This window comes from Marmota monax, unplaced genomic scaffold (assembly GCF_021218885.2).
Source record: "Marmota monax isolate L192 unplaced genomic scaffold, Marmota_monax_Labrador192_F-V1.1 WCK01_AAM20220418_F8-fsc00220, whole genome shotgun sequence".
In the NCBI taxonomy this organism is placed as follows: Eukaryota; Metazoa; Chordata; class Mammalia; order Rodentia; family Sciuridae; genus Marmota; species Marmota monax.
This window is the reverse complement of record NW_026693909.1, coordinates 195,272-215,709: the sequence shown is the minus strand read 5'-3', so window position 1 is coordinate 215,709 and position 20,438 is coordinate 195,272. Positions and strand designations below refer to the sequence as shown.

Below are 20,438 nucleotides of genomic sequence, written 5' to 3'. Positions count from 1 at the left end.
TGAGGCCTTGCCATGTCATGGGCCCATGCCATGTCAGGGAATGTGGCCACTGTGGCCTCCCGGCTGTCCTCCTCACTCTCAGGCAGACCCCAGCGGGTCTGCCTGCTGCCGTTGCTGTCCCTGGCCTGGCAGGGCCTCCTCACACCCCTCCCCTGCTCAAGACACTCCAGAAAACAGGGGCCTAAGCGTGGGAGGGCCCCAGGAGTGGACCCATTAGCAGGCCACCCCAGGCAGGTCAAGGCCACCGGAGGCCTCTGTGGACAGCTCCTCCACGGCTGGGCCAGGGCAGTGTCTGAGAGGAGCTGGCCTGGTGAGGGAGGGGCTGCGTGTGGAGGTGAGGGCTTTGCTGACTTGTCCCCATTGTCTTTCCTAATCCTAACTCACTTACCATCCCTGGCTCCACCTCTTTCTGGGCTCAGGGCGGAACTGTCCATCCGCTGGAACCTGGGGCAGGTGGACTCTGTCCTGCTTTCCCCCTGGCTTGGATGCACCTACTGGGCCCTGCCCTCAGGATGTCCCCAAGATGGCTCACATCTATCCAGGCCCCAGGCCTGGCTCTCAGCCCCTCCAGCTGGGGGCAGTCTTGAGCTGCCTGTTCCCTGCCTGGCCCTCTCCAGGAGCAGGATGGGATGGGCTGAGGACGGGGATGGTGGTGGGCCCCACCGACAGGCACCTGGTGGAGGGTGTTTACAGCTACACCCACCCACTGGGCTGAGTCACCAGGGCTGGGGCAGCCACGGTCGGGCGGGCCCAGAACTGACTGCCCTGGGCCCTCAGCTGGGACCTTGCCCATGGCCTGCAGGTGGGAGGTCATGCCCCGTTCAGCTGGACAGCTCCTGGGTGATGACTGAACCATCCAAGCCTCCTTCCCACCTGCCATCCTGGCAGTGACATGCCCAACATCTAGACAGCCCAGTCTCTCAACAGCACCTGTCCACTGGACCTGGTTCTGTCTAGCATGGGCACTGCAGCCCATTAGAGCCTTGGCAGGACCTGAGTCCTGGTTTATGATGTTGTCCAGGCCCTGCTTCAGGCAGGTTGGCACCAGGCACAGGGCACGGCTCCCCACTGTCCCAGCTGCCCAGTCTGCTGGGGAGGGTTTCCTCTGGCAGGAATCCAAAGGCCACCAGCACAGGGAGTATGAGTTCTCCTCTCTGCAGAATTGCAGGAAAACAGGAGCCCGGGTCTCCCAAGTGTGTCTGCACCCACAGCTGCTCTTAGTTGGTTCTGCAGGGCGGCCGCAGGTGGGCCCACAGAGAAGTGCCCTCTGGGCTCAGATGCCCACAGGGGCTGCCAAGACCTCTGCAGGGAAACACTCTTAGGACCACCCTCAATCAGTTCATGAAGCCAGCAGTGAACCCTCAGGGGACTGCCGATCAGTGGGGACCCATCTGAGCACAGAGGCTCCCAGGCGGCCACAATTGCTGGCTCAGAAACAGGTATGGGGCCAATGAGAACATACTTGCTCATGTCACATGTGGCACACAGCTCCGTTGACAGTTCCTTGGTTGTGCTGGAGCTCCGTGACCGCCCAGTACATCAGTACCGTGACGGCTCAGCCTTGTAGACGGGCTCCTGCCCCTCATTTCCAGGTCAGGAGTGCCCTAAACTCTGCAGCTCCCAGATGACACACAAGAGACGCAGAGCCTTCCTAGGGCGAGTGGGCGGCTACACCTGCCCCCTGCACAGCCTGACTTGAGAGGCTCAGGTCTGGGGCTGCAGGTGCTGCCATGGTGTGGGACACTCCTCCTGCCTGAGGCAGGGGGGCTGATCCTTCCAGGCTTTCTGCCGGATGTTTCCTCTGAAGTGAGCGGGCTGGCTGGAGAGGAAGAGCCACATCTCTGACCCATGTCGTGAGTGGCCACAGACCTGGCGGGTGACTGGACCTCGGATTGCGGCCACTGTCCTCAGGTGGCCTACTCGCACTCCACCTCTTTTCTCTTCATCTTCTGCAGTGTCATCTTCCTTTGCAGAGATCTGTGGCTTCTTCAGGGATTGACCACCTGGGCACACTTGTGCGTGGAGGAGTGTCCTTGCCCCTCAATGCCAGCCCGATGCTGGGCTGTTCCTCTCTACACCTCCCAGTCAGGGAAAAATTACCTGGCCCCCACCTTCACCAACAGCACCTAAGGTCTGTCAGCTGCTCAAGGAAGCCCAGCCTGGGCCAGTGCATTGTCACTCAGCCCAGTCACTGTGCTCACAGTCCTGGCCTCAGCACACACCTAGGGTCCACTTGCAAATTCGACTGTCACCTTCAAATGTGAATCCACCTTCCACATGGTCAGACCCCTCCTGAAACTGGGCCTTCCCTGTGGAGAACTGCCTTGGGGGAGTCCGGCACTGAGGGGGTCATACAGCTCACTGCTCCTGGGTCCTGGTCTGCCAACAGCTGGGCAGGGTGAGAGCAAGCCCCAGATGTCAGGAGCAGCTGCTACAGACAGTGGTGATAGCAGTGGGGGTGATACCAGCACACAGAGCACCCCACTGCTGGGCTGCTGTGGCAGGGCTCCACCCAAGGCCAGACGCCCAGCCCCATGGCTTGCCCACCAATCCAGGCCTGCCAGGCACAACCCCTCGGGTCCAGCCAAGCTGGCTGGACTCTCCCTTCCGCTTTTCTATGATGCACAGACAGCACAACCTGCCAACAAATTAGGTTAGGGAAGGGTTAGGTACAGAATTACATGGTGAGGGTGACTGGGCTGAGGCCGGCTGGGCCTCTGTGTCTGTGTTTCATGTCTTAATTACACATTACCTGCTGCAGTTGCTGAATGTCAAATTACCAGTGTTGGCTCGGGATGCCTCACGGACCACAATTGTGATGATTATGTCTCTATGGGAAGGTCAGCAAAAGTGGCCTCACAGGGGGAAGCTGGGTGACAGGGTGGCTCTGGAGGGCTGTGGGGTGGGTGTTCTTCTCGGAACACCAAGGGGCCACGATTGTCAACCTTCTCAAGATGTTTTCAAACGTGAAGAGAAGATTCCTGAGCATGTGTGTGGGAAGTTCCATGTCCACTGGGCGTGTCCAGTTTCTGGGGAAGGACGGTGATTCTCCAGGGATGGTTTCAGGTGGTGGCCACTTTGTAGAACAGACCAGCTAGCTGACGGTGCTCACTGGGAAACCTCAGTCTGAGCAAGCGTTCAGTTTGCTGTTTGTTAGCTTTGGGAACCCCAGCTGTGAAGAGACCCTCAGCTATCAGCTACCACCCAGGGATGAGCGCTGTGCCCTGGTGTCAGGAACCTCCATCACCTGAGAACTGCCCCTCTGCAGGTGGCTGAGACTCAAACAGCCACAGTCCTCGCAGCCCTGGGAACCAGACAGGTGCTAAGCCATGTCCACCCACCACCCATAAGGGCCACATGCATCCAACGTTCAGAAAGGCTGAGAAGTTTCTGGTCCCACTAAGCTGCCTTTCCCAGGCATATCTTTCCCCAGTGACAGGTCCCATGAAATGTGGGAGTCTGGAGTTTATGCTGTAAGACTCCTGGGTCAGGCACACACAGCCGAGCCTTTGGTGTCATCCAGGCCCTGCTTCTTTGGGTCTCGGACCTGGTTAAGCCGAGAGGATGCTCAGAGCAGCAAGGGGTACTCATCACACATGTGCTCAGGAGAGGTTCAGTGGAATCTTAAAGAGATGAGGACTGAGGCTGAAAGCAACCAACTCTTGTGTGGGCCACGGACCCTAAACTCTAGGGTGGAAGGTGTACCCTGAGTACCAGTCCCAGCCTCTTCCTCTGGCTAGGGGAGGACTGAGAGAGTTCATGGGAAACCTCAACAAGGAGGTGACTCAAGCCTTTCAGTTACTCTCATCTGGGGTGGGGAAGTGTACTCCAGGGTCCCCTATCCCCATTCTCCCTGATGCAGGGATAGGCAAGTGTGATTCTAGTGGGTTCTGGAACTCTCCAGTTCTGCAGCTCAGCCTCAGTGCATGTGTGTGGATGCAGAGGGAGCTTCCGTGCCCTCACAGACACCGTAGGGAGTATGTGAAGCTGCCCCTTCCCCTGTGGGGTGGGAGGGGTGCTACTGCAGGCTCTTATTGTACTTAGCCACGAGGTGCTTCTGGGAAGTGGTACCTTCCCAGCACCCTGGAGTAACAGGTCAGGACCATTCCCCACAGAGTCTCCTGGAGAGATGGCCCTGGAGAGCTCAGAGGCTGGCCAGGACCCTTAGGACCCAGGGGTGAAAGGGGATGGTGGCTGGTGAGCAGCCACTCCATCTTCCTGCCCCCAGGAGCCTGACATCACTGACCACCAGGAGTCCCAACTCCAGGGCATTTGATTTGATGGGCCAGGGCAGAGGTCAGCAAAGGAGTCCAGGAAGCCCATGGGGTTCTGGGGTACAAGACTCCCCAGAAGCCAACAGGGCACAGGCTCCTGTAACAGCTTGGGACCAGTTCTGCTGCCGTGGCACCCACCCAGGGTCAGAAAGATGGGAATCTGGAAATTCCTGCTTTAGAGATCCTTTAGGAGGGAGCTGAGTCCTGGGGGCCAGTCCCTCTCCCAATATCCTATGGGATTCTCCCAAGAATCCCATAGGCAGTCATTCATTCTTACCCTCGTTTTCTGCTTGTTTTTGAATGAGTAGACTTTATTCTTTAGATTTACAGAAAAATTGAGCAGATTGCAGAGAGAATTCCTTCCCTTCCCCCCACCGAGATTTCCTTCCTGCATTAGAGTGTGCAAGTGTTAGCATCAACGAACCAATATGGATATTATTAACTAAACACCACGGTCTACATTCCAGTTTGCTCTCAGGCTATACATTCACGGGCTTTGACAAATTAACTTGGCCATGCTGCAATTCCAGGGTCAGGGCAGCCCAGTGGGCACAGGTGGCTGGGCAGCCCTTCAGGTGGCAGGGTTCTGCCTTGGGATGAAACCAGCATCAGCCCTGGTCGCCTTGGGCAGGGCACTGAAAGCTGCTAGCTCTCAGTGTGTTCCTTGGATGCTGCCTGCCCCTCCCACAATGTGATGGGGGGACTCTGACAAGCCTTATGGCCCTTACAGGATGTACAGGGCCTGCTGGGCTGTGTGCCCCCGGGTAAGAAGTGCTGAGGTGTGGGAGGTGGCTTGCTTCAGACATGCCAGTGGGCCAGTGCTTTTGTACCTGGATACCTGCAGCAGTGCATTCCAGGGGATGTGGGGCTGGTGGAGCAGGCCTCTAAGCTCTGAGGTGCACATGTGTGACAGAGTCTCAAACCTGGCCAGCAAAGGAGTCCAGGAAGCCCATGGGTTTCTGGGGCACAAGACTCCTGGCCAGGAGTCTCGGGTGATATCAGTTCAGGTGCTGGGCAGTGCTGGCTCCAGGCTGCGTAGGCCTGCTCTGTTCCAGGGTCCTAAACAGGTCTGGCCATGCTGCAATCCCAGTGTCAGGGCAGCCTGGTGAGCACAGGAGGCTGGGCAGCTGGTCTCCCCAGCTCCTTAGGCCCCTGGCCCTTCCCCAGCACTGAGCTGCTGCTGATACACACTCGGAGCCAGGTATTTCTCAGTCCAGCAGACTCATAATTCCACCCTTTCCCACCCCTTTGTATAGTCACCATCCAATGAACTAGACTCCCAGATTCTCATCTGGCTCTCAACCTAGGAATTTTTTGGAGGGGTGGGTAATGTCTGGAGACAGTTTGGATGGCCCAACTGGGGCAGAAAGAAGGAGTGCTATTGACATCTAGAATAGGGGCCAGTTTGTTAAAATCCTGCAATGTACAGGATGGTCTCCTTTGTAAAGACAAACCTCACCTTCCAGGTTGATGAAGCAGTACCGGAGGTGGGCAGGTGTTGGGTGTGGGCAGCAGCGCACAGCGCCAGGCGCAAGCAGTGGCTACAGGTCCTCAGGGAGCCTTGGAAAGACACGGGGATACACACAAACCCTTTCTGGGGACTGGACGCTTCAGAGTCCAGCACGCTGTACAGTGGAGTCAGGCCTGAAGCTGGGCCTCCCCGCCGGGTGGGCTGTAGGCCGGGACAGACTCGGAACCTCCTCCAAGCACAAATTCTGCGGAGGGTGAGGTGCCAAGAACTTGCCAGAGAGCCACCGGCTGGTGAGGAGAGAGGATGGGCCACAGCGCTTCCACCGTGGGGGCTTAGGGGAGAGCGTTCGATCTCGGGTTCTCCCCGAACCCGCCTGGTGCAGGCGCAGACGCCCGCTGCGCCGTCCCATCCGGCAGGGCCTCCGTGCTCCGGCCTCGGCTCTTCTCCAAGACCTTCTCTGCGTCCCTCGCTCATCCCACCACCGACTGTGAGAACCAAGATAACTGCGCACTCAGAGGTCCGCAGCGTCCAGTGGGGCGCGCGGGACGTTGAGCTCCGAGCGCGCGCTCGGGGCGAGGTTCCGGCGCAGGCGGCGGCGCGGGTCGGGGACGCGGAGGTTGGGCAGGGGCGGGGCGGGGTTCTGCGCGGAGGCGGGGCGGGGCGGGGCGCGGGATAGGCCCACCCCCCAGCTGAGCCGGGGCCGCGGGCTGCGGACTCGCCAACTCAGACGATCTGGCGGCGGCGGCGGGCGCGCTTCTTAGCGCGAGGCTGCAGCGGCTCCTGCGGCGCGGCGGCCCAGGCGGGCCGGGATGGGCGGGCGGCCGAACAGGGGGCGCTGGAGGCGCGCGACGTGACCCTCCTGCACACGGAGCCCGCCCCGCCGGCCGCGCCCAGTCGAGGGTCTGCTGGGTGGGCGCGGACACGAAATCAGCGCCCACCCCGCCGGAGCATGCGGGGCGCGGCGCGGGTAACCGGGGGGCGCGCGGGGCATCTGTGGCCGCGGCCCCCCGTCCCGGGCGCGGGCCCGCCCCCTCCGCTTCTGCTGCTTCTGGCGGTGCTGCTGGGCGGCGCGGGCGCGCAGTATTCCAGCGACCTATGCAGCTGGAAGGGGAGGTGAGTCTCGCGGAGCGACCCCGGCCCAACCCGCCCGGATCTAAGTCCTCCGGTACCGTTGGCTCTGCTCCCGAGCTGGGACCAGCGCGGCGGGATCGGGGGCCGCTCTTCAGGCCGAGTTCGATGTCCCCATCCCCGTCCCCGGTTCCAGAACAAAAGAGCCCGAGGCGTCCAGGTCCCTGCCCCGAGGACGCCTGGGGAGTCACCTCCGCAACACCGCGGAGTCTGCCCAGGCCGGCCGCCCACTCGTCCCGGGCGCAGCGCTGGTCCCGAGTCCAGAGCTCAGCTCAGTGGGAGCCGGAGCGGGCGGGGTCCATGGTCGCGCCCTCCGGGTTCCTGCCCGTGGCGGGAGCTGTGCGCCCCAGGCCGGGAGGAGTCGGGCAAAGCGAGAAGGGATGGCCGGGTGCGGCGGTTTCGGGGACCGAACGAGACCCACGTTGACTGTAGTACGTCCGCTGGGAGACCAGCCGCAGGCGGACACCTGTGCGCCGGGCCGAGTATAGCGGGACAGAGCCCCCCACCCCGCCCTGTGAAGGTCAGGCCGCCCTTGGCAGCCGCGCGCCGGGCTCCGCGACCCCCCCCCCCCCTTTCCCCCGTTCGCGGTGGCAGCCGAGGACTTTTTAGAAACCAAAGTGTGACATGCAGAAAGGGGTGCAGGTCACAACTGTGCGCGGGCGCGGTGCCTGGGAGCCGCAGCTACTCGGGAAGGACCCAGGGACGTGCCGGGCACCTAGGAGGTTCCTCGGGTTTAGCAGAGCTGGTTTTGTGCGGTGGAAGTTGACAATTCAGCAGTTTGTGAAGCGCGCTGCGCTAATGCGCGTCTACTCTGCAGGCGCTGTGGGTTGGGGCTACCCTTAGGTCTGGTGTCGAGACCGGGCGCGCGCCCACCCAAGCCTGTAGTCCTTGGGCTGAAAGACAGACTCGAGCGGCAGACAGCTCATTCTGGGTGGGGGCGGTCACGGGTGATTTTTGTGAAGCCGTTTTTCCGAGAAGGCTGGGTGTTGAGCTGGTGCGCCAGGTTCTGCGTCAGCAGGGCATGGCTGGTCATCTTGGACATTCACGGCATTTAGTTTTCTGAGGAAACCACAATGACCACAATCAACTCCCCCTCCCGATGGGAAAGACTCCTGCCAAGGGGTTGGACTTGAAGATCAGCCCCTGGCTCCTGAGACCTCTGGGCACTGCCTACCTCACTGGGAGTTTTCTGCCTCCCTTTCAGTAGAAATCCCCCTGCCTGCAGGAGCTGAGATTGGGGCTGAGGGTGGCTGGAGCTTGGGGGGAGGGCTGGCCTCGGGAATGCTGGCGCCAGCACAGAGCTGGCCGGGAGCCTCTGATGCTGACTCTCTGGGACTGCCCTTGCTCTAGCCATAATATCAAAATCCCTGCTCTCAGCTTCTTCCCGTGGATCAGTACACCCCAGCTCAAGGCTTTGGGGTGTCCTGCTCCAGCAGATCAAAACCAGAAAACCCAGTCCCTGTCCCTGAGCTTGGGTTCCAGTTGAAGCCAACTTCCTTCCCAGGTCCTCAGAGGACTGCATGTCTAGGGCTACAATTCCAAGCCTAGGATGCCCAGAACTCCAGAGATTTAGGTGTTTGCAGAAGGGGTAGGTGTGCTGTCCAGTACCTGTGTGCTGTCTATGTGCAGAAGCATGAACACTGCCTGGGCCCCTTGCCTTGTCTGCCAACATCCTCCTTGGACTCCCTTGATGGCACCTCTCCCAAAGTCTGAACCTAGCGAAGGACAGCTGAGGGACCCTTGGAGCTGCCGGAGAGGAGGCAGGGCCTGGAGCATAAACCAAGCTCCCTTGCCTTATAGCTGCTACCCCATTTATCAATACACTTCACACATCAGCTGACTCCTGTTGAAACCCAGGAGTCTGTTGGCTTTCTTGCTAACTCCATGGTTTATGACCCTTTAGGAGCTGTGGGAACACAGCACAGGGCGGAGCAAGCAGGTGGATTCTGACCCCTGCTAGGAAGGGACACTGGCCACTCACATTGATGTGCTGGTGCTTCTGGGTATTTCTAAGCAATCAAATTGGAGATTTTGAAATCCTTCTTCCTGTGTAGGAGGCAGGACCAGTGCCCCAATCTTTATCACCCAGGGACCATAAAGGTGAACCATGAACTTTCCCACTGGTGTCATGGGGTACAGCAGGTGCAGCCACACCTGGGCTCTCTGGCAAGATGGGGAAGTGGAAGGCAGCCTTGGGGGCAGAACCTCTGACTTTGCCCATGATCCAGGACCAATCTCACTCCAGCAACCACAACTGTCTTGTCCTGGTGACTTGAGGTTCGCCAGCTGTAGGTGTGAGTAGTTTGGGGCTGGCTCAGGTTGCTTCAACAGGTCCTCAGAAGTCTGCTGGATTTACCATCTTTTCCATAAAGGTGCCCACAGGCATGTCTACCTGGGTGATGCTTGCTGATTTTTTTAAATAAAAGCATTAATTCAGCTTAACTAATCTGTAAATACCCTTGCCAGTGTCACGATGTGGACTTGATCCAATTCTGTGCTCACCCTGTGGCTTCATCACAGCAGTGCGGTGGAGTTTGCAGTTTTGCTTAGTGTGGCAACTGCATCTCTTGAAGATGGTAAAATGCCATCATCAATGACCATTAATAATGTATTCACTTCTGCAATTGTAGCAACCTTACATAGACCTTTTTTTTTTTTTCCCATTTGCTGGGTGCTTGATATTTGGTTGTATGGCAGGAACCAACACAGTTGTTGGTCTACATGGGGGTCTTGCTGGATGTTTGGTTGTGGGGTAGGAACCAGGATAGTTGTTTGTCTATGTGGGGGTCTTGAGCAATACCTGCTACTGGTTCCATGCTGAGCATCTACTTGGATTCCTGTTGACCTGATGTTTTAGAGAATGGAGAAGACACAGTCACTGGCCCTGGGATGGGTATAGATATGGCTAAGGGTGAGGAAATGGGCCCCTCATTTCCTGTGGGTCCATCTCTGTTTTACTTCCTTCTCATTACATGGAGCCAGATGGACATCATGGGAAGCTCTTGCTTCAAGTGTAGGTTGGGTCAACAGCCTCCAAACTCAGGTCCTTCTGCCTTGGTACTGTGGTTGGACACTATCACCTTGAGGGTTCCCTCTGCTCTGCCTGAGTTGGGGTGGAAGGCAGGCTTCCCTCTTTCCCCCTGTGCAGAAGAGTACAGTGCTTCAGAGATTGGTGCTGGGCCTCTGCCCTCCCAACCCTCAGGGCCCTGAGATGGAAGCAGAGACGTAGACTGGGCAGTTTATTGGGGAAAGAGAGTTGAGGATTGTGCCTGGACCCAGGGTAAGTGTCAGTGTCTTGATGCCAGAAACTGGAGACTGCACTAGGACAGCACTGACTGTGGCCAGGTGTGTCTGCCTTGCACCACTTGGTACAGTTTCCACACAGCTCTGTGACTATGCCCATCTCTCCATAGGTGTCAGAGGAGGTTGTGTGAGTTTTAGTTTGCTCTGCGTGTGTGACCCAGGCAGGCTGCTCATGACCCAGGGCCTTGTGGGGGTGGGCAGTGGGCCAGAGGTTTCACCCTTGATGCTTCCTTCTGATGTGGTCTGCAGAGTGACTCTGTGGCCTCAGCCTGCAGCCAGCCATCATAGCAAAAGCGAGGTTCAGGGGCCCCATGCCTGAGTCACCCGGCAGTAAATAGGAACTGTGTGGTGCCCTCTCTCCTCTGCAGAGTGTTCATGACCTGCTGGGGCCAGGGCTCTGGAGTTAGCACTGCTCATTTCACATAAAAATCCTAAGAATGTAGGCAGACCTGTCTGAGATCTGATCAGAACCAAACTTCAAGTAATAAGACACTTATCTGAAGTCATTGGCTCAGTTCCAGGTCTGCCGGTGCCCATGACGTCACCGTCAGCGAGGAGCTGGCATTTACATTAAAGTTCTGGGCTGCTGAACCATGTTTTGGTTGTTTTGATTTCTCAGGGCCTGCCTGATGAGAGCAGCACCTTCACTCATCTTCCTGTTGAGCCCTGGGGGTGTGCGGCCTGGTTACCTTCGGGCCTTTCACCTCCCTCTCCACCCCCAGGTTATTCCCTTGTTCTTGTAGTGGGTATTGCTTTAGTGACAACTGAACTTGCTTTTAGAAATGATTGGCCATGCAGGTACCCCAGGCTGCCCAGGGAGTGAAAGGAGAGTGGACTGTCACCTTGGAGGAAGTACAGCAAGGCTGCCCAGTGCAGCAGAGCCTGCGCGGCAGAGGTGGAGCTCATCCCATTGTCAACACTCCTAGCTGGCTGAGAGCCGACCTCTGGAGCATGTCGTCATAGGTGCTGCCACCTCTGTACCTGTGTGAGGCTCACTTTTCACCCAGTGGGGCTCTGCCTTGTCTTTCCACTGAGGTCCAGGCCCTCCTGGGGTGATTGGAACTCTGGTTGGTGACAGTGTTTCCTGGATGTTTCGGAACCACCACGCCCTCTGCAGTTCTCACTTCCCAGGGGCCCGGTCTCCCTGTCTTAGGGACCTGGCTGAGACTCCATCTGAAGGCTACAGATGCTGAGCCTGGAGGGCGGGGCCAGGGTCTGGGCACCTGGATGCCTGTGCTCCTCAGTGCTACGTAAACCTGCCTTGACTCTTGGAGCGGGCCCTCTGGAGGCAGCCTGTGGGGAGGCTAGTAGAGGTGGCTTGCTGGGTTCTGCCGCTCCCTGAAGGGGAGGTGGGCACTGAGGCAGGCAGTGGGCTGTATGTCAGCAGTTGTGGAGGGGTTGTGGTTGTGGAGGGCTATCTCACACACTCTTCCGGGACGTGCAGGGGTGGAGCCTCCTGATAGGTGTGCAAGGGTGGGGCTTACACTCTCCTGACAGGTGTGCAGGGGCAGTGCCTGCACTTCTGGGTGGGTGGGGTGTGTGGACAGGGTGGGGCCTCACAGGCTCTCCTGGGCAGGGGTGCGGCCTCCCCCTGGCTCTGACTGATTCTATTCATCTTCTGCAGCGGGCTGACCCATGAGGCTCACAGGAAGGAAGTGGAGCAGGTATATCTGCGCTGCGCAGCCGGCTCCGTGGAGTGGATGTACCCAACTGGGGCACTGATTGTCAACCTGCGGCCCAACACCTTTTCGCCCTCCCGAGGGCTGACTGTGTGCATCAAGCCCTTCAGTGGCTCCTCTGGGGCCAACATCTATCTGGAGAGAACTGGAGAACTGAGGCTGCTGGTGCAGGATGGGAGCAGTCATGCCGGACAGGTGCAGTGCTTCAGCCTGGAGCAGGGTGGCCTGTTTGTGGAGGCCACACCCCAGCAGGACATCAGCAGGAGGACCACGGGTTTCCAGTATGAGCTGACAAGCGGGCGCAGGCGGCTGGGCCACACACTCTCTGGTGAGTAGACCAGGGGATGGGGGTTGGCGGCGGGGGTGGGGGGTGCTTACTGTGTTGCCAGACGTCCGATATTCTCCATGGCTCCCCTGTGAAGACACTAAGGGTCATGACCTGAAGTGGCACACCTGCCAGGCCATGTTGGTCTGGAGAGCCCTTTGAGTCCCCTGTACACAGGCCCTCATTGGGGAGCAAGGCGGGTGTTGGACCTCAAAACCAAACTACCTTTGAAATGCAGCCTTCCACCCACAACCCCTTGAGATGCCGCAGCCGGGGACCTTGGTGTTCCTGACCTGGTGGAGCAGTGCGTGTTTGACCAGGGTGGCTTGGGGTGCAGATTCCAAATCCACTGGGTCTGAGGCATTTGAAGAGGGGCCATGCTTTTGCACGGCCCCGTGAGCTGGTCCTGGTCTTGATGTCTGCAGCAGGAGCAGGTGTTGGGCTTGGGTGAGGACTTGGGTGGTGACTCATGGCCCGGAGGAGGGGTGGTCCTGCATCCACCAGTTCTGGGGCAGTGGCTGCTCTGCTCTGCAGGACAGATGCAGAATTCTGAAGGGGCTCTGGCTGGCTGTGAGACCCCATCACCCATGGGAGTGCCTGAGGGGCCTCAAGAGGCACGCCTAGGGAGGACTCCTCCCTGGATGGCGTGGCAGCCTCAGGCACCAGTGCAGTGTCCCCTTTGGACAGTGTCTGACAGCATGAGAACCTGGAGAGGTCCTGACAGAAAGTCTCTCTGAGGCCAGTTGGGCCCAGCATGGCCCCAGCAGACTGTGTGTGCTGTGTGAGGGCCATGGGCTCTGCCTTGGGGTTTTTCCCGTCTTGAGGTATGCAGACTTTCCTGACATGGGGGTTGTGGACAGTGCTGGTCTCTAGACATCCCTGCAAGTGGGCACAGAGGAGATGTCCTCAGATCCTGCAGCTGCAGGACAGGTTCCAGCCCGTGGGCTGTGAGCAGGCAGTTCCCCTTTCCTGGGCCAGTGATTATGGAGGATGGGAGGGCCAGGGGAGGGGATGCCACACTCTGGGGCCCTGGAGGTAAACTCGCCATGAAAATAACACCTGGGGCACTCTGAACACGGGTACACGCTTTCTGACTCAAGTGTGGTCCAGGTAGGAAGACCTGTGAGTGTCCCTTGTGTGATGAAAATGTGGGCTGGCCTCAAGGACATTCTGCTGGGCTCATGTTTCCTGTGGCCGAGCTCTGCCCTGGTACAGGATGTGTCTCAGCAGCTTCGGGTGTGCGCTGCCGTCTGTGCACACCTGACCACTCACATTTGCACACACAGCACACACAGTCTGCCGGTGCCATGCTGGGCCCAACTGGTAAGCTGGGATGGTGGCAGAGCCTGGGAGCTGCCGCCTACTCTCCTGTTGTTGCCCCATCCTTCCCTCTGCCCATGCGTTCAGGCTAGGGCTTATGGCCTGTGGGGTTGGTTGCACTGCCTGGGTTCCCACGGGGTCACTGGGGGGCAGTGGCTCTGGCACAGGCACCTGCTCTCAGGCCTGAGCTTGGCCTCCAGGCATCTCCTGGATGGTGGGGTCCCAGGCAGGACAGTGGCTCCATGCCCAGGGCTTTGCTCTGTCTTGAGAGTCAGGTGCTTGGGGTTCCCTTGCTATCCTGTAGCGTACACTCTTCTGGCCCTGGGATATCTGTCGAGGTCGGGCCTGCAGTGACTTGAGTGCCCTGTGGATGGCAAGAAGCTGGTCAGAGGCAGCACCTCCATGCAGCTGCCACCAGGACTTGCAATGAGGCCCCAGGCTCTGCTGCACTGGGGCCCTAGGGGCTGGAACCCAATCCTGGCATTCCCAGAAATGGTCAGAGTGGCACACTCCAGTGTGATGGGCTCCGGCAGGGGGTACAAGGCAGCTGATGGACTCTTCTCCTGGAGTGTTTGGCTTGTATCAGGGGAGGGGGCTGCTCAGCGGTCAATGCTGGGGGAATGGGTACGTAATGTGGAATGTTGGTGTCAGCCATCTGGCAGCAGTGTTGTCCTCCCCAGAGGGCCAGCTCCGAGCTTTCTCTGGCCAGCACCAGCATCTTCTGCTCTGGCTGTTGCTGCGGCCACGGGAGACTGCTAGAAGCTGGGGCCCGGGCAGCGGCTGAGCACACAGGGCCAGCCCAGGTGGTTGTGCTGGAGGCAGAGGAACTCACAGTGAATTGGAGTTCTGGTTTGTACTGGGAGCAGAGGTGCTGTGCGCCAGAACCTGCTCAAGTGTGTGTGCACCTGTGTGAGTCTCACTCCATCCCGCCAGTCCATCCATGTTGCAAAATCAGCTTCTGAGACGCTAGGAGTTAAGAAGACCAGAGCCGAGGTGCAGGCTGCTCCTCCAGGGTTACAAAAAGGGGGTCAGGCAGTGGATGACCCCAGCCCTAGGGAACACTCCTCCAAGGGTACAGGAAGTGGGTCAGGCAGTGGATGACCTCAGCCCTGGGGCACACTCCTCCAGTGGTGCAGGACAGAGATCAGGCAGCGGATGACCTCAGCCCTGGGGCACACTCCTCCAGGGGTGCAGGACAGAGATGAGGCAGCAGATGACTCCAGCCCTGGGGGACACTCCTCCAGGGGTGCAGGACAGAGATCAGGCAGCGGATGACCTCAGCCCTGGGGCACACTCCTCCAGGGGTGCAGGACAGAGATCAGGCAGCGGATGACCTCAGCCCTGGGGCACACTCCTCCAGGGGTGCAGGACAGAGATCAGGCAGCGGATGACCTCAGCCCTGGGGCACACTCCTCCAGGGGTGCAGGACAGAGATCAGGCAGCAGATGACCCCAGCCCTGGGGGACACTCCTCCAGGGGTGCAGGACAGAGATCAGGCAGCGGATGACCTCAGCCCTGGGGCACACTCCTCCAGGGGTGCAGGACAGAGATCAGGCAGCGGATGACCTCAGCCCTGGGGCACACTCCTCCAGGGGTGCAGGACAGAGATCAGGCAGCGGATGACCTCAGCCCTGGGGCACACTCCTCCAGGGGTGCAGGACAGAGATCAGGCAGCGGATGACCTCAGCCCTGGGGCACACTCCTCCAGGGGTGCAGGACAGAGATCAGGCAGCAGATGACTCCAGCCCTGGGGGACACTCCTCCAGGGGTGTAGGATAGGGTCAGGCAGCAGGTGAACCCAGCCCCAGCACCTGCTCACCCCGTGCCCTCCACCTTCATGGGGTTTGCCAGAAGCTTGAGTACCAGCACCGCCTCTGACACAGGGAATCGGAGAGGATACAGAGGTGTAGATGGCCACAGGGCTGTTTTCCAGTATACCTCCAGGCCAAGGGATGGGCAGGAGCTGTCTGGGGCTGCCCTCCAGGGCCCAGCCGCCTGGGGAAACAGACATCACTCTGGATGGGGCCGAGGGGTTGGCTGGTGAGGGTTGGGGTGCCATCTGGTTCCAAGGAATAGGTGCAGTGGGTGACATATCTCAAATTGATGGATCTCAAGGTAACAGATCTCCAGGTGACATATCTGGTGCTTGCAGGCTCCACCAGCCTGTGCTCTGGGAGCTGGGGCTCTGGAGAGGCCCAGGGCAGGTGTCCAGGAAGGAGGTGCAGGACACTGATGCTGGTCTTGGGTGTGGAAGTCACTGCCCAGGCAGTTCAGGGGTTGGGGCTATAGCCTTTGGGTCAGTTTCCCACCCCCTTGAAAACCTGTCCTGCTTGCTAAGCTTGAGTAACCAGCTGACTTGCCTGAACCTCCACTGCTGAGGCTCCCCCAGGAGCTTTAGAGTCTGGGGGTGCCTTGATGTCTGTGTGCATTGCCAGCAAAGTCTGGAGGTGAAAAAGATATCTCACTGCTTCCTGGAAACAGAAGAGGTGGCTCATTTTTTTCTGAAGCTCCTGTCTCTCTGGCCTCAGTGGCTTCCTCGGGCCACTGACGACCCCGAGGTCACTTTTCATCTTAACTGGTTGCTGGCCTGGGGGCAGGGGCATGGCCTCCACCTGCTTCTTCACCAGGAAGAGAAGGGAAGGAGGGACAGGAGCTGGAGGGACAGGTGAGGCCTCCACCCCAGGACCCTCCTTGTGTCCTAGAGGTGCTGGCTGATCTTGACCTCAGCCTCAGTCCTCCGGGTCCTCCCCATACCCTGTCCACACCCTGTGCACACCTTGTTCACTTGGTTGAAGGCCATGCTCACTGTCATCGGCTGTCCTGGATCCCCCAGTGTTTTCTCCTGAGGGCTCCCTCTGGACCTGTACCTGCACGGCAGCTGTCCTGGGGAGCAGTCCTGCCTGCTAGCTGCCAGCTCCACTTGTCCAGGACTCTCCCCTGAGCCAGCTGCTCCTGCCCTCACCCTCTGCTGTCCCCACAGCACCTGCCGGCCTGCTGGACCCACGCTGCTCCCCAGGTGTCCCTGTCCTGCCTGATGCTATTCCCTCCTCCTCTGGTTCATTCGATGGTTCATTTCCTGAGCATCCACACCCATGTTCTCTCAGAAGCTTGTGCTGGGTCCATGAGCACATTTCAGGACCTTCCTGAGCCCGACTCTGACTGATAGCTGTTTCCAGATCTCTGTCCTCAGAGTCCACACTGCATTTTCCATGAAGTTGAACTGCACTCTGCCAAGCTCAGAGTGAGAAGCAGATGCTTCCAGGGTGGGGTTTGTGACCTCAGCCGACAATGGCTCTGGATGGGTCTGGGGACCATGACTGCCCTGGGGTCCCTACACCTTCTGCTGGAGGCTGGGTGTGAGTCAGGGCAGCTGCAGTGAGGGAGGGTCTCCATGCTTTTTCCCTAGCTGTTGGTGGAGGTCACAGGTGTGTGACTCACGGGGAGAGGGATGTGTGTAGACTTGGTGACACTGAAGGCACAGGTCTGAGGTCCTGGGTCCGTGTGTGGCCAGGGCCTGTCAGCTCCTCTGCCGCACCAGGTGTTCATTTCGTCAGGGGCTGCTTAGGCTGAGCCCCAGGGGGCAGCAGTGAGGGCCGAGGGAATGTCACAGGTGCCCTCGGCTGGCTGGGAATGGGGTGGACATCTGAGGGGTGAGCATCACAGGCGTCTGGAGCTCCGGCAGCCGCCACTCCCTGCCAGCAGAAGGCTCTGGAGTTCGGAGGTGTGGTGGGAAGATGCCCATCCTTTGAAGGGCTGGGCAGTGTGGAGGCACCAGCGGGTGGTTCTGGTTTGTGGTTCCGCTTTTCCTGATAACTCAGTAGAAGCCAAGGTGCTACAGGTGCTGGGTGGGCTGGCCAGTTAGTGGCTGCTGACATTGGAGGTGCCCAGCCCATGCTGTGGGCACAGGGCAGGGAGGCCAGTGCTCCAGACTCACCTCTCCATGCCCGCCAGCCTTGCCTCCCATCTGATGACATGAGTGACTCCAAGGATCCAGGTGCCTTCTGGTTCCAGAAGGCCCCTCTGCACTCTTGCTGGCCTGAGAGTGCTTGGCCAGTAGTCAAGAGCTGACGTTTGCTGCCCATCCCTGGGAGACACTGGCTTGAGGGGGTCAGTGCAGCCTCTAGTCAGGTGATGGCTCAGCCTGGTTCAGCTCCAGGCTGACAGGGTGGTACCCGGTGTGCATGGACCTTAGCTGCCCCAGGGCCCAGGATTCCCAAGCCTCATAGTGCAGACTGGTGGAGGGGAATCCTCTTGCTGAGGTCTCACACCTCCGCACTGGAGTGTGTGTGTGGACGCCCAGGATTGCTGGGGCCGGCCCCGAGTTTCTGTTTGACGTTTGGGGAACTGGGGCAAAGGGCAGGGTGCAGGCCACCCTGGAAGTGTGTTGCGTAAGTTGTTTGGCCAGGGAGGCTTAGCCTGAGGAGGCTGTAGCCTCTAGGTTCTTGGAGGGAGCTAGGCCCCAGGATTCTGGGGCCATGGGGGTCCTGTGGGCTTGGCTCAGTTTAAAAGGCGTTTGCACCTTTGTCCCAGGGACCAGGTGGGGTCTGGTGAAGGGGCTGAGCTGATGGCCCCCACCCCAGGCCTTGTGCCTGCACCGGTGCTGCCTCCTGCCCTGCCTCCCTCGTCACCTTGGTGGATCTTTGGCCTCGTCAGTCTTTCTAGCCAGCATCTGGGTCCTGTGGGACTGGCCCTGCCCTTTGGGCTGTGGCTGGAGATTGGTCTAGGGAAGGGGTATCTCCATGCTGCAAGGAGGTGCCTGCTCGTGAGGCACCCTGGTGTTTTGGGGTATGCTGTGGAGGCTGGGGTGGGTGTGGATGCCCAGGGGCAGGGGCTCAGCTTGGCTTGGGTCAGCTTTGCATTCGTGGTGGGTGCATAAGAGTGGTCACCATGGAGTCCTTGCTCCTCTGGCACAACAGTGCCAGCAAGGCACATGGCAGTTGGCACACACCCTGGTCCTACACAAGATTGACATGTCTTGCGTGGTGAGTCTGATGGCAACGTGTGCCATCATGCACAGCCGGGCATCTGCCTCTGACGTGTTGGAGCTGGGGAGGGCTTGTGGCTCACCAGAATTTCTGACCACAGAGGGCATGCGCCAGGGCCTGCCAGGCTGCATGCTGATCTGTTCTCTCCCCTCAGCCCCGTGCCGCCCATGCAGTGACACCGAAGTGCTCCTGGCTGTCTGCACTAGTGACTTTGGTGAGTGTCTCCTCTCAGGTCTCTTACGCTTGGTCCCTCTGGCATGGGTCCCCTGGGCCCAGGATCAAGAGCCTTTCAAAGTGGGCAGTGCTCCCTCTTGGATCTGCAGAAGCGGCTGGATATGGTTTCCCCGGGGGTCATGGAATAGGTGCTCTTCTGTGCCCACAGCATGAAGACTTCACACACGTGTGCAAACTTTCACCCTCACATGTACACACATGCACACCCACACTGAGAGCTGGGGTGGACGTTCTGGGTGGCTGTCGATCATCGTCCTGTTTTGTACATGAGCTCACTGCTCCCTGGGGACTCTGAAGTCCTGCAGTTCCCAGGGGCTCTTGCAGTGTTCTCTGAATACCATGCAATGGGCAGCCTGACCCTGTGATGGCCACCACCTCCAAGCCCCATCTGTTCTTCATCCAAGTTCCCCTGGAGGGCCCAGGGCTGTGGTCTGAGGGATGCAGGCCCCTTGCATGTGGTGCTTGCTGGCCGGCTGCTGTGGTGGTAGGCACGTGAAGCCAGCCCAGCTGGCCCTGTCCCCGGGCTCCCTCCCTGAGCTCTGATCATGTCACTGTCCTGCTCTCCAGGACCAGGATTGGGGCTGGGCAGGCTGACAGGGGCCCATACTGCCCTGATGTGCCCCCTTGCAGAGCAGGTAGGTGTGCTTGTCAGGCCCACAGCAGAAAGAGCACCTTTGTCTCACAGTGCCAGCATCAGGGACAGCCCCTGGCAACTTTCTACCACTACACTTGAGCTTTTGAAGGGCATTTCTAAATGGCAGGGTTCAGGTAGAGCTCTGGTTCTGATGCCCATCACAGTCAGGGGCATGGGTGGGGTAGCGCATGCTGTGTGCTGGTCCTCAGCTACAGTGCTACTGGACTCGCTGACCTGTGTCTCCTTCCTCCACAGTCGTCCGAGGGTCCATCCAGGACGTCACCCACGTGCCAGAGCGGCAGGAGTCAGTCATCCATCTGCGGGTGAGCAGGCTCTATCGGCAGAAGAGCAGGGTCTTTCAGCCAGCACCTGAGGGCCATGGCCACTGGCAGGGCCGCATCCTGACGCTGCTGGAGTGTGGGGTGCGGCCAGGGCATGGGGACTTCCTCTTTACTGGCCACATGCACTTTGGGGAGGCCCAGCTGGGCTGTGCCCCACGCTTCAGTGACTTCCGAAGGACGTATAGGGATGCAGAAGAGAGGGGGCTGAACCCCTGTGAGATCGGCATGGAGTGACTGTGGGTGCTGCTACCTGTCCTGTGTCCTGCTCCTGGGGCTGTGTGTGCTCCAGCCTTGGGGTAGGCCATGCTGTGGAGTGCAGGCCGCGGGCACAGGTCCCAGCCAAGGACACCCTGACCTGGAAATGCTGTAAAATGCAAACTAAGTTATTATATATATTTTTTTTAAAAGAAATGTTCATGAGAAACAAACTCCCATGTTTAGAAATGCCTTGGTGTGTGGTTTAATGCTGTTTTCACGTCAGCTGAAGCCGTCGCAGCCCAGGATGGTCAGCGAGACTTCACGGGAACCCGCGGACACCAGAGGTGGCGTTCTTGCCACAAATGCATGGGGCCAGATGTGAACATCTGGTCTTCTCTGCCTCTTGTTTGGCTTTCTGAAGACTGAGCTTTGCGGCCTGACCCTTCTTGGGTTGCAGACTGTATCTGTGCCAGAGAATGAAGACTAGGCTCTGACGTCACGAGGGCTGCTCGCGTCTGAGGGTGCTCTTTGGCAACTCGTTACCGC

The 20,438-nt window shown here is 59.1% G+C and overlaps 1 protein-coding gene across 1 annotated transcript; it reads left to right on the top strand.

Annotated features, from left to right (window-relative positions):
* The first annotated feature begins 6,509 nt into the window (after window positions 1-6,509).
* On the top strand, window positions 6,510-20,141 carry Metrnl (meteorin like, glial cell differentiation regulator). The gene is made up of 4 exons (XM_046463338.2): window positions 6,510-6,858; window positions 11,801-12,183; window positions 18,640-18,699; window positions 19,609-20,141. Exons 1-4 carry the CDS (start codon window positions 6,695-6,697, stop codon window positions 19,926-19,928), a joined length of 927 nt encoding a protein of 308 aa, XP_046319294.1. The 5' UTR covers window positions 6,510-6,694; the 3' UTR covers window positions 19,929-20,141.
* Window positions 20,142-20,438: the final 297 nt, after the last annotated feature.

What these genes read in the sequence shown, in the direction of transcription:
- Metrnl (XM_046463338.2), top strand. Translation starts at nt 6,695, where the DNA reads ATGCGGGGCGCGGCGCGGGTAACCGGGGGGCGCGCGGGGCATCTGTGG. An exon ending in CTATGCAGCTGGAAGGGGAG is followed by an intron (nt 6,859 to 11,800) that starts GTGAGTCTCGCG and finishes CATCTTCTGCAG; the next exon opens with CGGGCTGACCCATGAGGCTC. An exon ending in GCTGGGCCACACACTCTCTG is followed by an intron (nt 12,184 to 18,639) that starts GTGAGTAGACCA and finishes CTCTCCCCTCAG; the next exon opens with CCCCGTGCCGCCCATGCAGT.